The sequence below is a fragment of the Gastrolobium bilobum genome, unplaced genomic scaffold, assembly GCF_033153095.1.
Source record: "Gastrolobium bilobum isolate Gb01-03AN ecotype WA unplaced genomic scaffold, APGP_CSIRO_Gbil_v1 utg25398, whole genome shotgun sequence".
NCBI lineage: Eukaryota > Viridiplantae > Streptophyta > Magnoliopsida > Fabales > Fabaceae > Gastrolobium > Gastrolobium bilobum.
Genome location: NW_026897820.1, coordinates 62,936 through 78,415, shown reverse-complemented (window position 1 = coordinate 78,415; position 15,480 = coordinate 62,936). Strand labels below are relative to the sequence as shown.

Below are 15,480 nucleotides of genomic sequence, written 5' to 3'. Positions count from 1 at the left end.
ATATCTCACATAATCATGTTGTAATAAAATGTATAATTATGCCATGAAAGAAAGGTTTTAAGGACTCACATTCACAGGTCGATTAGCCAAATGTTGCTGATAAACTGAAAAGGCACTTTGACTTTTCTGGCGTACAGCTTTGTGGAGCAACTTTGACATCTCTGGATTATTTGCATGATACTCCCCTTTCAAAACGTAAATCAAAATCAGTCAATTTTTTTATGTACCCAGGACACTAATCTGATTGCAATTTCATTGATAAAACAGTAACACTCATTCTGTAATGCTTCTAAAATCATAGCAAAAAGTCAACTGATTCTTCAAATCTTAACGAGTCAAACAGCGATTCATACCTCCTGGTCTAAACTGTATAAATCCAAAATTTTCTAGTCTTTTAGCTGTATCCTCAGAGAATGCCTTCACCCAGAAAGACAAAGTCTCTCTTGCCAGCTGCACCTCATAGGAAGTAAGAGCTAAGTTTCATTATAAGTGATATCCATTATAACGAAAATGCAGTAAATATGTGCATTCTTGCACCAAAACTCTGTATATGGATGCATATTCATATATATTTATAAGCGCATCATAAGTATAGATGCAACAAAATGCACATACAAAAGATTAATTATGCTCAGAGGAAAAGAAGTGTCAAAAGCCTTGCATTTACAAAATTCATATCACAAACCTGAAATTCCCCTTAGATAACTCTTATAGGAAATTAAGTTAGAGGAAACACTCAATGCAATAATTGATAAAATTGCAAATCTATTTTATCCTAGGGTCACAATATCATATGGCACAGTATTGTATATGTAAATACATACTCATAATAACGTCCATAAAGAGTAATGGAGAATGAAAGCAGAAATTCAATTGGACAGAAGACAAAGTATTGTTATAATCCAACATCACTCTTGTATACTTTACCAGATAATATTCTCTATAAATCATTATAATTATTGTGAAATATTTTGTTAGTGCAGTTTAGTCATAATATTATGAAAATAGTTATTCAGTTTGGTCCATGTATTAGAATGAACAAATGTACATATAATTCGGAAATTATATTCAGTATTTTCCCATTCAACTTGTTATCAAAGCTCCTGAACTAGGAGACTCTGCTTCCGCGAAACAACCCTAGTGTGCCTTCATTCTAGACACCACCATTGCAGCTTTGTGCCTTTATCACAGTGAGACCCTCTTGCCAAGTCAAACACCATTAAAACACTTCACAGCAACTCATACCCTTCTCGGTAACTCAGGCCACTACCACCACCACCATCATCATTGGTCACTACCTCCTTTCTGACTATTGATTGCACTAGAAGTAACTTTCAGGACATTGCCAAGGGAAGGGAAACTGGAGTTGTCAAGGAGGAAGGAGGGCTGCATTTTCTCTTCAACATACATGGTGAAGGTGGTCCCAGCCAGAAGCTTCTAGTTACTTGTCATCTTCTAGCATAGGCATCTTGTTGAGCCTTTTGCACTTATTCATTCAGATGTTGAGGGTGCTTCCTCAATTTCTAATATTTCTGGTAAAAAAATGATTATTCATTTATTGATGAATGTACTCGAGCAACTTTGATGTTCTTGATGATAGACGATTCAGAAGTATATCAATTATTTATTATCTTTTATCACATGTTACAAACACAATTTAGAAAGTCTATTAAACATCTGGGCTTGATAATGGTATAGAGATATGTCTACCAACCTTTCTCTACCTTCCTAGAGGAGCATGGTATTATTAATTATCTCACGTGTTGATACTCCCAACAAAATAGTGTTGCTGAAAGAAAGTATTGGCTTTACTTGAAATTACTCAAGCTCTACTCTTCCAAATGTCTATTCCTAATTCATAATCAGGAGGAAGTTGCCTTAATGGCTGCATACTTGATAAATTAGTTGTCATCTCAAGTACTTGATAATGTCGGTCTTGTTCATCATATGAATTCCCCTTCTTTCCTTTTGTTCCTATTATGCATAGTGTTTAGTCCTATGTCTTTGGCTGTGAGGCCTTTGTCCATGTTTACCGCTAACACCACAGCAAACTTGATCCTCGTGCTGTCAAATGTGTCTTCGTGAGTTCTGCCATCAAATTTGAATTGCCTAGTGCTATAACTAGATTTATGAAACCCAATAACAAACATGAGTTTAGTAAGAAATAAGATGAACCCGTAAGAGTCAAGTGCCAAATGCTGGTCCTAGAAGAACAACTTTGAAGGAGCCACAATGTAATATTATTAGACAGTTCTCTACTTTTGAGTTTCAGCAAAAAAATTTGCAGCTGCACGTGCTGGCAGACTTGATAATAGTACAATTCGATTTTGGTTAGAGAAAAACTCACCAAATATTTATTGATAGTTATGATTTAATATATTAGAGGGCGAGCCAGAGCATTGGTAAAGTTGTTTCTTATTGAGATATATAAAACCATTAATGTAGCCTCACCCAAGAGCTTAAGCTTTTGGGTTGAATTGGTTCTTTACATAGTATCAGAGCCTCGTGTCCTAGGTTCGATCCTCGTCGCCCTCCACTTTTTTTCAAGTGGAATTTCTTTGTTCGCACAGGTAGGTGGGCCTGGCCATTGTCCACCCTTCAAGCCCAGTGGGCTCTCATGTGAGGGGACGTGTTGTGATATATAAAACCATTAATGTAGCCTCACCCAACAGCTTAAGCTTTTCGGTTGAATTGGTTCTTTACATGGTATCAGAGCCTCGTGTCCCGGGTTCAATCCTCGTCGCCCTCCACTTTCTTTCAAGTGGAATTTCTTCGTTCGCACAGGTAGGTGGACCTGTGCATTGTCCACTCTTCAAGCCCAGTGGGCTTTCGTGTGAGGGGGCGTGTTGAGATATAGTCCCACATTGGTTGTATGAGCAACTAATGTGAAGTTTATAAGGCCTTGGACACTCCCATCCTTTGAGCTAGCTTTTGGGGTGGTGTATTCCAAGGTTCTTTACATTTCTTTATGACTAAAAGGTCATGGGTAGGGGTGTAAATGGGAAAGGAAGCTGTTGAGATATATAAAACCATTAATGTAGCCTCAGCCAATAGTTTAAGCTTTTGGGTTGAATTGGTTTTTTACATGGTATCAGAGCCTCGTGTCCCGGGTTCGATCCTCGCCGCCCCCCACTTTCTCTAGTGAAATTTCTTTCTTCGCACAGGTAGGTGGGCCTGTATATCGTCCACCCTTCAAGCCCAGTGGGCTCTCATGTGAGGGGGCGTGTTGAGATATATAAAACCATTATGTAACCTCACCCAATAGCTTAAACTTTTGGGTTGAATTGGTTCTTTACAGCAGCCTATTAAGGGCCTACATCAGGTCAAGCTGGGCCTATTATATCTAATAAAATAGAACAGGTTCAAGTATTTAAAAAAGCCGTTTTAGAAAGCAAGCCATAGGCTTTCTTTTATAGGGCCCGGGCTATAAGCCTATAGGCCGGCCTATATCATATTATTTATTTTAAATAAAATAAATAATTTTTTTATTTTAATGATTTTAAATAATAAAGTAATATTATTTTAATTATTGAATGCCTAATAGGCTTAAACAGGCTGACAAGCCCAGGCCTAATCTTTTGTTTTTTAAATATAGGCTAGCTAGACTTATAATTTGAGCGCTAACAGACTAGGTCAAACCCAAAGTATTTTACACAGGACTGACCTATTTAAATCAAAGCCTAGCCCGATTCAGCCTATTTACACCATGGGTTTGAATCTAGGAAATAACCTCTTTACAAATATGCAAGGGTAAGATTACATACAAAGATTGCCTTCACCTAGAGGTGTCAAAATGGGTTGAAGCGCACGACTAGACCGTAAAACCCTATATTTGGCCCCAATCAATTAGGGCCATTTTTAGCCCTAACCTCTAAAGCTTTATGATTTAGCAGGTTGGGTTAGGGCTTATCCGCGAGCCAAACTTTTTCCTTCGTTAAAATTTTTATTATTTAAAAATTAAAAATTAAAATTTTTAATATTTATAAATATAGAATAAATTATAAGGAGAAAAGTGTGTATCATTTTAAAGGATGTAAAGTTGTGTCATTTTAAGTGAGAGAAAAAGATAGATAAAGGAGGAGAGAGAATGGACAAAAAAATATAAAGGTGTGGGTCCCATCTCTTTGTGAGAATGAAAGGATATAAGTTATGTTATTTAAAAGGACAAACATTTTTCCCAAATTATAAACATAAACTAAGTAAAAATGGAATTTTCAATAGTGATAAGAGAGAATGTTTCAGCAGAGAATTTTATTTGCACATCAGTAAAAAATAAATTTTCTATTACTTAAGAATATGGAAATATGAATGTTGTATATATTGTGTGTATAACTAAACAAGGGAGCTCTCTATTTATAGAGACTAAATGACCTAATGGGCTAAGCCCAATGAAGCTTCTAGAGTCTAAATAATAAAAGAATAAAACAATAATAATACAATATTATTTCTAACAATCCCCCTCAAGCTCGCGCGTATATATCGTAACCTACCTTCTGGAGAGAAAGTGTCCCTATAGTCAAGACAAAAAATTTAAGTGTATTCCTTGGCCACTAAGTGGGCTTTGAGGCTGTCAACAGTACCATCAGAACCAATTTAAACAGTGAATACCCATTGACAACCAACTTCCCGGTAGAAGCGCAAACAAGATCCCATGTGCCATTGGAGTGAAATATAGTCTTTCTCAATAATCTCTTGAAATCTGGATAATAGACTTTGGTCCTACTGATCACCTTTGTGATAATAAGGATCTCTTTACTTCATTTACTTATTCTAATAACCTACCTTCTGTTACTTTTGCTGATGGCACCAAGGCCCCTTTTCGTGATATTGGGCAAGCCAAACCAACTCTTTTTTTGACTTTGACCTCTGTTTATTATATACTTGGCATTCCCTTCAATTTAATCTCTGTTAGCCACTTGATTCATTCACTTTCAAGTACAGTTACCTTCTTTGATCAATCTTTCTCTATGCAAGATCCGGGTACGGGGAAGACGATTGGAGCAGGCCGAGAGTCACGAGGTCTCTATTATCTGAATGTCCTTCTTCAGTGGCGTGCTCTCACAGAGTCTCCTGAACTAATACATAGTTGTCTGGGTCATCCAAGTCTATCCAAGCTTCAACATATGGTTCCTTTTTTGTCCAGCCTTCAGTCTTTAAACTGTTAGTCTTGTCAGCAAGGAAAACACACCCACTCCTCCTTTGCTAATAGAGTCAATAAAAGAGCTGATACTCCCTTTTCTATTGTTCATTCTGATTTTGAGGTCCGAGTCGAACCATGTCTGTTTTGGGCTTTCAGCATTTTGTGACTTTTGTTGATTTTTCTCGTTATTCTTAGGTTTATTTAATGAAAAATCGTTATGAATTATTTTCTATTTATCAAAATTTTTGTATCGTGAGTAAATACTTAATTTGGTTCTTCTATTCGACTCTTGCGCAGCGATAATGCGAAAGAGTAGGTATTTCTTGAATTTTCTAATTTTTTAGAAAAACATGGAACGTTACACCAGACCACCTGTCCTCACACTCCACAGCAAAATGGAATGGCCAAATATAAAAATAGACATCTGGTTGAAATTGCATGTACCCTTCTCATTCATATGAATGTTCCAATCCGTTTTTAGACAGATGCTATTATCACTTCTTGTTTTCTCATCAATCACATGCCCTCTTCTGTACCTAATAATGAAGTGCCACACAATATCCGGTGTGCCACAATGCCTAATTCCACAAAATGGAGTTACGAAAACTGCTAGATAATTTCTGTTATAACTGTTAGCTGTTGCTTGTTAGGAAAAATCTGTTCAGTTAGTCACAGCCGGCTCGAACTCTACATTAGATTCAGGTTCTACAAATGCAAGAACTCATGTCTGAGTTAATTAAATGTGAAAAATATTTAGTTTCTCAGAGATTTCTCCAAGTTTTCTCTCCCTTTCATTTTTTCTGTCTCAAACTCCCATACTTTCCTTCATTTTGTACTCATGCTCAGATTCTTTCACATCTGTAGGGATCTAAAATAGTTAAATGCCATAACAGGTTTAAGTCTAAGCATGATTAGCTCTAATACAAGGGAATCTGCAATGCAAATTTTATCGAGACTGAAAACATATCCAGATTTGTTCATAGATGTAAGATATATTTTCCCGTAATTATATTCAGATAAAAAGGTAGCTATGTTCATTTTGAAAGGGTAAGAAATTTACAAAATGATACCTAGGATAAAAGTTTCACCTATGGTGATCAATTATTGTCAATAATACTGTTGACGAAAAGGCGGAAAGGCACTATTCATTCACTAGAATTCATGCCTATACCGTTAGTAAAATATTAGTAGAATTTGCATTTTCATTTATGAGCTTGAGTTCTGTATTCTTCCTCACCTCATCAAAAGTTAATCCACCAATTTTTGACACACTTCCTCTGAATGCAAGATCAACAACATCCTTCCCTAATCCATAGACTTCAAATATCTGTGCACCACAGTAACTACATACAATTGACAAATTGATTTGTCAATAGCATAATATCATTAAGGAAAGAAGAGAAAAGAAATTAAAACGTTAGAGAAACTACTAATTTATATTTAAAATAAAATGACTATGCTAGCATTCTCGGGCATTAGTTGTTCTTTATTTACTTTATTACATAAATCACAAACCTTGAAAGCAATGATATGCCCATTTTGGAAAGAATTTTAAGAAGACCTGCTTTTACAGCCTGAAATGCAGGAACAAAATGCAAATCATTTGTCACAAGTTATAAAAAAAAAAAATTAAATAAGAATTCATTAAAAGAAAGAGGGAGGAAAAAAAAGAAAGACTATGAAGGTAAATAAAATTCTTCCCTAAAGGACCCAGTTGGAATAATGGATTCTGTTTTTTGAGTTTTATTATGTTAGTGGCTGGTAGAGTATACTCTTACTTGACCTAGATTATTAGTATAAATAGGTGTATCAGATTAGTGTTTTGTTAACTCACATCATAGCATAATAATATTAATCATTCAGATTCAGAAGCCTATTTTTCACTTTCTTTACTTTCCACCTTTCCTAATAATATCAACATGGTATCAAAGCAATCTCATCCTCCGTGACTTGATCCCATCACTCTTTGGCTTCCATGTTTCCAAAATATGAAACTCGTTTCATATGTGACTTTTGTTTTGCCTTTGTTCTTCCCTCTGGTTGTGCTCTCACTCTGAGCACCGGAATCTCACTGTTTTTTCTTTGCGCTACAGCTGTCATGCTCAGTTCAATCCTATCCAAGCTTCCGCGGGAGCATGTGCCCCTATCTGCAGATTTGGATCAGCCCATTCCCAAAACAACATCCCTAATTGCCACCACTCCCCTAAGGTTTATGTAGCTGTTGTCCTTTAATCAGCACATGACGGAGCGTTTTACTACACTAAACACTTTATGACTGTTTGGATGATTTATTTTTTTATTGCTGAATGAGAAGGAACAGATACAAATTTATGTAATCAAAGAAGTAACTAAATAAGAAGGTACAATGAATCTAGACATTATATACAATGGAACCAGACGCTATTTTTATAGTTTCCTATTTACCCCCGATTCACACAATTTAACACAATTTCCTACTTACCTCCTTGATTGAATGTTTGTAACCAAATTATGCCCTTACTCATTTTATGAGTTGCAAAGGGGTGCAATTTACATACACAGAAGAAAGAATTAACCCCCCGTGAAATTAAGGTGATGACGTGGATCCTATGCACTCAAGGTTGATATCTTTGATGATATCACATCAACATAGTTTTGATGATAACAAACAGGCTTGGAGAAGGTGACTCGAGCAATAAGAAGAAAAATTCAAGTCCAAGAATCAAATGCAAATTCAAGTGCTCAAGTGTCAAAATCAAGAATCAAGCCTTAAAGCATGGAGCTAAGTCCAAGATCACATTAGAATATAATTTTAGGACTTGGAACATGTATGTAAAGGTGTATAGTAGATAGCATTGCATGAGCTCAAGCCATTCTCATCACTACATGATCAAAGTGGTTAAAAATCTTGGTTTAATAGGTCAAAATTGCATCGGAAAGTTTTTATCATGGTTTGAGCACACAAGCAATCTTATACAACCTAAATACACATGTTCACATTCTTGAAACTCACTTTGAACTTAAAAGATTTCATTTTTGACACAACATATTGAAATAGGACTTGATTGATTAGTTTAGTGTGTAAAAAAAAAAGTAATGTTTTCTAAGTCCCATTACATGTGTTCAATATGACAGAAGTCATTTTGGATAAAAAAGGAATAAAAAATTCCGTGCAAGGTCCTGCTGACATGAAATATTCGGATACGGGTGGAATTGTATGGTGGCCAAGAACCATAATCTTGGAACGATTGCAGTTGTTTGTTCAAGCACCCTTGAAGCTTGATCAATAGTGGACCAATCATTGCGGTGATTGAAGGTGGACGTAGGTCACGATGGTTTTGACCAACCAAAATAAACCGAGTTTGCAATCTCTATAACTTTATCTCCTTTAATTTAGCATATTTAGTTTCAAATTTGTTTGTCTAAATCATCATCTACTACCTTTTGCTTATCATAAATCATAGTATCTCAAGAAATTGATCTTTTAAAGAAAGTAAGGCAATTTGCGAAAAGATTTTCAAAACTCATTTCACCCCCACCCCCTCTTGAATTTTGAGGCCACTTGTCAAAATATAAAAAAGAACAAACAAATATACCAAAAAAAAAATCATAATATAAAAAATCCTAAAACTCAAACAAATATGAAATTCTACAATAATAATATACTATAACTTGTATCCAGGTCTATTTTGGTTTCTTCTTTCATGTTCGATCTATTTTATCTTTAATTTCCCTTCAATCTCATTCTCCTCCTTAATTTATGCAAAAAAAGTGTTTATCTCATTAACAAAGTTAATTAACGAATGAAACTCATTTTATGGCATTAGAAAGTCATCCTTTGAGTTTCAACCAAATGCAGCTTTCCTCTATTTTTGAGAGGAGTACTATTAAAAAGACAACTTAAATAACCAGGGTAGGTGCACAGCCAGCATAATTACACACTGACATACAAAAATGGCATTCAGTTTTTAAGCTGTTCATCGGAAATGAAGTTGAAATAGTGATTTGAAGTTCAGCACTAACCTTGCAATAGTTCTTCTGCGCCTGTTCAATTGATACAGTAGGCATCTTCCCATTCCTCATCAGATTTACAGTTTTACTACTCAAACGCCACTGCCGGCATGTCTCCAATGCCAAGTATGGACACACAGCACTAAAACAAAGAAAACAGGCATATCATTCTGTGGTCAAGAAGATAGAAGCAAGGAAACTTGACTAGGCATGATTCCCGGTTTCCATTGCTCCAAACAACTAATGCAACCAATGACACCAGCAAACAATTGTTCGGTAGGAAAACCAGAAATTCAAATTAATTCAAGTTTAAATGAGAAAATGGCTTGTAGACAAGGGTAAGAATAGAACTATATCATAAAACTGGCAAACTAACTAGGTAACAAAAAATCATCAATTTATTCCAAGTCTAACACAAATAAGGATACTAACAAATGAAAATTAGATCACCAACACAACTCCTAATAAGATTTAAACAAGGCAGAAACAAGAAACTAAAAATCCATTGCTAACAGAGGCTTCAGTGGAGGTATTAAATAACCTTGCACCATATCCTATTAAACAGGAAAACTGATGAGTGCTAAAGCACTGTGCAGTATCTGCTATAATTGAAGCCGACATCCGCAGGCCATTTTGGATTAGATGCTGATGAACAGTACCAACGGCAAGAAGTACTGGAATTGCAGGATGAGTTGGTTCCTGAGACCAAAGAAAAGAGGGAATGCATTAGCCCATATACATGCATGACTGCATGCAAACAAACATACACGCACATATATAAGTATATATATAAATGAAAATTCAATTTAAGATCCAACCATACAAATGGAATCTTAAAGGATAAAGGTAGTTGGCAGCTATTCATGAGAATCAGACATGATCCATGCCTAATCATAAATGCAAAACACAAATATGAAGCCAATTTATTCATGCAATAATGTAATATTCAATTCCCTATATTCTCTCTAGTATGATATCATTTTCCAAGATAAAAGTACTATTCCATGTTGGGCAGAGCGGAGTTAGACAATGTTTCGGAATTAGGCATAGATAGAGTGAGTGTCTAGCTGTATTTGGATGGTGGATAGAACAAGTGAGTTATGAAGCATGGACACTTCTCCTCCTAGAGGTGTCGAAGTGATAGGTATAACTCCCTATCCAGAGTCTGTATGGAGAATTTTATTAATAAACAACTGAGAAATTACAAAGAGAGAAGAGCAAATGCTCCCTGCAAGGAATAGATCCCCTTGCCCCAGCCTCAGCCGAACTAATACAAAAAATATTCTTCCCACAAATTATGTCATGAATTAGGGAAAGGATATACTTACCACCAAAAAAATTTACTACCTTTACAACTAACTTAATCACCGTTGATTTCCGTCAATCTAGCGGTTATAATTTATTGGAAAATACTTGGTCGTATTTATTAATTAATTATTAATTCCCAATAAATCTAATAAATTATAACTGTTAGATTGACGGAAATCAATGGTGATTAGGTTAGTTGTAAAGGTGGTAAACTTTTTTGGTGGTAAGTATATCCTTCCCCCATAAACTATTCCTAAATACAGAACACAAATTGCAGTTCCTATCCTAATGGCAATTATTAGCAGTTACAAGATTTACAGACCACACCCATGTATAAAGAATAACTGCACACTAAGTTGATTTTATTTTAAACAGACCACATCCATAAATAAATAATAACTACTAAAATAACTGCACACTAATTTGATTTAATTCTAGGCATACGGACATATACTTTAAGTGGCTTAGCTATTTTGGTTCCTACATTAGATTCTTCATGCAGAGGTGCATTCCTATCAATTGTCGAAGTGTTCGAATCGCTTTTGACACCTACACTCCAACACCCATACGACACATGTTGGAGCCAGGTGTCAAATTTAAAAAAAATGTTGTAAATAATTATATTTGTTTATTTAAACTCTCCACTAATCTTCTTTCTATTCATAAAATTACCAAAGATTTGAATTGCACTGTAATTTTCTTCCATACTCCTTGTTTTTTTCAAGATCTCGCCACGAGAAAGACGATTGGAGGTGCTAAGGAGCAAGGTGGGTTGTACTATCTGGTGCCAGAATCTTCTGCAAAGTATGCTAAGGATCACACCTTATTGACTCAGTCTCAGTCTACTGCCGACTCTTTGATTTGGCTCTATCATAAACGCTTGGGGCATCCTCCATTTCGTTTGCTTAAGTCTTTATTTCCATCATTATTTTTGTCCAAGTCTGTTGAGTGTTTTCATTGTGATGTTTGTGAGTTTGATAAACATCATCGTGTCTCTTTTCCTTCTAGTACCATTAAAAGTGTTGAGCCTTTTGATCTTATTCATTCTGATGTTTGGGGTCCTTCTAAAGTTCCTCATACTTCTGGTAATAAATAGTTTGTTTCTTTCATTGATGATTGCACTCGTATAACCTGGGTTTATTTAATGCATGAAAAATCTGAAGTACCACAGTTATTCTTTCAATTTTATAAAATGATTGAAACCCAATTTGGTAAAAGAATTAAAAGACTAAGGTACGACAATGGTACCGAATATGTCAATCAGCATCTTTCCAAATTCTTCCAAGATTAGGGCATGATTCATGAACTTACTTGTGTGGACACCCCTCAACAAAATGGAGTTGTTGAGAGGAAGAATTATCATCTTCTTGAAGTTGTTTGTGCCTTACTGTAAAGAACCTTGGGATACACCACCTCAAAAGCTAGCTCAAAGGGTGGGAGTGCCCAAGGCCTTATAAACTCTACATTAGTTGGCTCATCCAACCAATGTGAGACTATATATCTGGCTCATACTAGACCAGACCTAGCTTATGTTGTTAGTGTTGTCAGTCAGTTTATGCACGATCCAAAGGAGAAACACATGCAGGCAGTGGAGAAAATTCTTCAGTATCTTAAAGCCACTCCTGGTAAAGGACTACTATTCCGGCGTGATGGCAATCTCTTTTTAGAAGTTTACACTGATGCTGATTATGCTGGATCTGTGACTGACCGTCATTCTACCACTGGTTATTGTATGTTTCTTTGTGGTAACTTGGTGACATGGAGAAATAAGAAACAAGATGTAGTTGCCAGATCAAGTGCAGAGGCTGAATTTCGAGCTATGACTCAAGGCATTTGTGAGTTATTGTGGCTGAAAATTGTACTTGATGATCTCAAAATAAAATGTGAGGGACCTATAAAGCTGTTATGCGATAACAAGTCTGCTATTTGTATAGCTCATAATCCAGTTCAACATGATCGGACTAAACATATTGAGGTCGACCGCCATTTCATCAAAGAGAAACTTGATAGCGAGTTGATTACCACTCCATACATTCCTACTGGGTGTCAATTAGCTGATGTATTGACAAAGGGACTTCCTTCAGACAGATTTCAAGAGCTTACTAGCAAGCTGAGAATGATAAATATCTATTCCTCAGCTTGAGGGGGAGTGTTGTAAATAATAATATTTATTTATTTATTTGTTGTATTGGGCTTAGCCCATTAGGTCATGTAATCTCTTTAAATAGAGAACCCTTTGTACAGTTTATATACAATTTAATAATATATTTTTCCAAGTCTTACTTTTTCATAATCATATACCCAAGTGCTACTGGGGAGATGCCATACTTACTGCAACTTTCTTAATCAACCGCTTGCCCTCTCGGATCCTTGACAATGTACGTCCTATTCACTCAATGACTTCATTCTTTCCCTCTGTTCCCTTTATGCACAGTCTTCAGCCACAAGTGCTTGGGTGTGTTGTCTTTGTCCATGTTCATAAACATCTTCGCAGTAAGTTGGATCGTAGGGCTCTCAAATGTATCTTCCTTGGTTATGCCCCTAATAAAAAAGGCTACAAGTGTTATCATCCTGCTAGTCAGAAATTCTCTGTCTCAATGGACGTCACATTTCATGAATCTGAGTCTTTTTTCCCAAATCCTCATTTTTAGGGGGAGAGTGGTTCTTTAGTAGATTCATCACCTTCTAACTTTGAGTCTGAACCTTCCATGTTTTCTCCTACACCTCTTCCTCTTGTTTCTGATTCTTCTGTGTCTGACCCATCTGATACACCGGAAATACGGAGGATTGTGACACCTGAGTTGGTATATCACAGGAGAAAGCAGCCCACACTGCTTCACCAGCAACCTCAATCGTCTGAACCACTGGTAAGTCCTGAATATCTTATTTCTAATCCTAATATTATTACTTCTCCTGTTTCTGAACCTAATATTGTTGCCTCTAATGATTTGCATGTTGCTTCTAATAGCTTACGCAGTACCTCTGATGACTTACTTATTGCCTTAAGAAAAGGAAAAATATCTTGTACCTAACACCCTATCTCTCATTTTGTCTCTTCAACTAACCTTTCTGTGCAGCACAAAAGCTATATTTCAACACTAGATTCTATCTCAATCCCAAAATCAGTACATGAAGCATTAAAAGATAAGAATTGGGCTCGAGCCATGCAAGATGAAATGAATGCCTTGGAGAAAAATAAAACATGGGAGGTTATTGATAGACCTGATGGAAAGAAAACAGTAGGGTGCAAATGAGTTTATGCCTAGAAATATAATTCTGATGGTACCCTTGAGAGATATAAGGCTCGGTTAGTTGCCAAGGGTTATACTCAGACCTATGACATTGATTATGAAGAAACTTTGCCCCCAGTTGCAAAGATGAATACTTTGAGAGCTTTATTGTCCCTTGCTGCCAATTACAACTGGGATATGAATCAATTTGATGTGAAGAATGCTTTCCTTAATGGTGAGTTAGAAGAAGTCTACATGAAAATCCCACCTAGCTTTGACTCTATGGATGGAGGAAATAAAGTTTGCAGGTTAAAAAAGGCCTTGTATAGATTGAAACAATCTCCTCGTGCCTGGTTTGGCAGATTTACTAAGGTTATGCTGGCCTTAGGATATAAACAGAGTCAAGGAGATCACACACTATTCTTCAAGCACTCCCAAGATGGGAAGCTAACTGTGCTCCTTGTATATGTTGATGATATTATATAACAGGAGATGATATTACTGAGAAACATTTTCTACAAGCACGACTAGACAAGCCTTTGAGTTTGAAATTAAAGATCTTGGGAGATTGAAATATTTCCTAGTGATAGAGGTAACTCATTCAAAGGACGGAATTTTTTTCAGCCAGAGAAAATATGTCCTTGATCTTCTTAAAGAAGCGAAAAAACTTGGGTGTAAACCCTCTAGTACTCCTATTGAGTAGAATCACAAGATGGGTTATGAAGAGGAGAGTCCTCTAGTTGATAAAGCACAATATCAGCGGTTAATTGAGAGATTGATATATTTGCCTCATACTAGATCAGATCTTGCTTATGTTGTCAATATTGTAAGTCAGCTCATGCATAATCCAAAAGAAAAATACATGCAGGCAGTGGAGAGAATTCTTCAGTATCTTATAGCCACTCTTGGTAAAGGACTGTTGTTCCGGCGTAATGGCAATCTCTCTTTAGAAGTTTATATCCATACTGATTATGCTGAATCCGTAACTGATCGTCGATCTATCACTGGTTATTGTATGTTTCTTTGTGGTAACCTAGTGACATGGAGGAGTAAAAAGCAGGACGTGGTTGCCATATCGAGTGCTGAGGCTGAATTTCGAGCTATGGCTCAAGGCATTTGTAAATTATTGTGGTTGAGAATTATACTTGGTGATCTTAAAATAAAATGTGAAGGACCTATAAAGTTGTTTTGTGATAATAAGTCCGCCATTTGTATCGGACTAAGCACATTGAGGTCGACCGCCATTTTATCAAAGAGATGCTTGATAGCGGGTTGATCACCACTCCATACATCCTTTCTGGACGTCAATTAGCTGATATTTTGACAAAGGGACTTCCCTCAGAAAGGTTTCAGCTTACTAGCAAGCTGAGAATGATAAATATCTATTCCTCAGCTTGAGGGAGAGTGTTGGAAATAATTGTATTTGTTTATTTATTTATTTATTTATTTTTCCATTCTAGAATCTTCTTTGGGCTTAGCCCATTAGGTTATTTAGTCTCTTTAAATAGAGAGCAATTGTACAGATGTAATATATAATTTTATCAATAAGATTATCTCTTTTTCAACTAAAAATGTCTGCTCAGACACAGGTGAGACAAAGCTGGAACACGACTTAGACACTCAGCTGCCACTCAAAGTGCTCATAAAGAAATTTCAAACCATCATTTTTTTTTTTGAAATAATTTTCAGGAATTTCAACTTAAAATATAAAAAGTAGTTAGAAGATGCAATATGTTAAGAAATAGTAATCATCAAATGAGATATGTATCAAATCATCGCTTCTATCCTGAGAGCTACAATATATAAACTTTT

At 36.0% G+C, this 15,480-nt stretch overlaps 1 protein-coding gene across 3 annotated transcripts in view; it reads right to left on the bottom strand.

The window, feature by feature from the left end:
• The window catches only part of LOC133310632 (ferredoxin-dependent glutamate synthase, chloroplastic), a 45,422-nt gene that overhangs the window by 7,645 nt on the left and 22,297 nt on the right, over positions 1-15,480 (bottom strand). For all 3 annotated transcript variants that reach the window (XM_061511593.1, XM_061511594.1, XM_061511595.1), the window contains 6 exons: positions 9,672-9,829; positions 9,143-9,272; positions 6,656-6,714; positions 6,378-6,483; positions 354-450; positions 70-185 (listed from right to left, as the gene is read on the bottom strand). In XM_061511593.1, the coding sequence (XP_061367577.1) occupies positions 70-185; positions 354-450; positions 6,378-6,483; positions 6,656-6,714; positions 9,143-9,272; positions 9,672-9,829 (666 nt within the window). The remainder of the gene's footprint in view (positions 1-69; positions 186-353; positions 451-6,377; positions 6,484-6,655; positions 6,715-9,142; positions 9,273-9,671; positions 9,830-15,480) is intronic.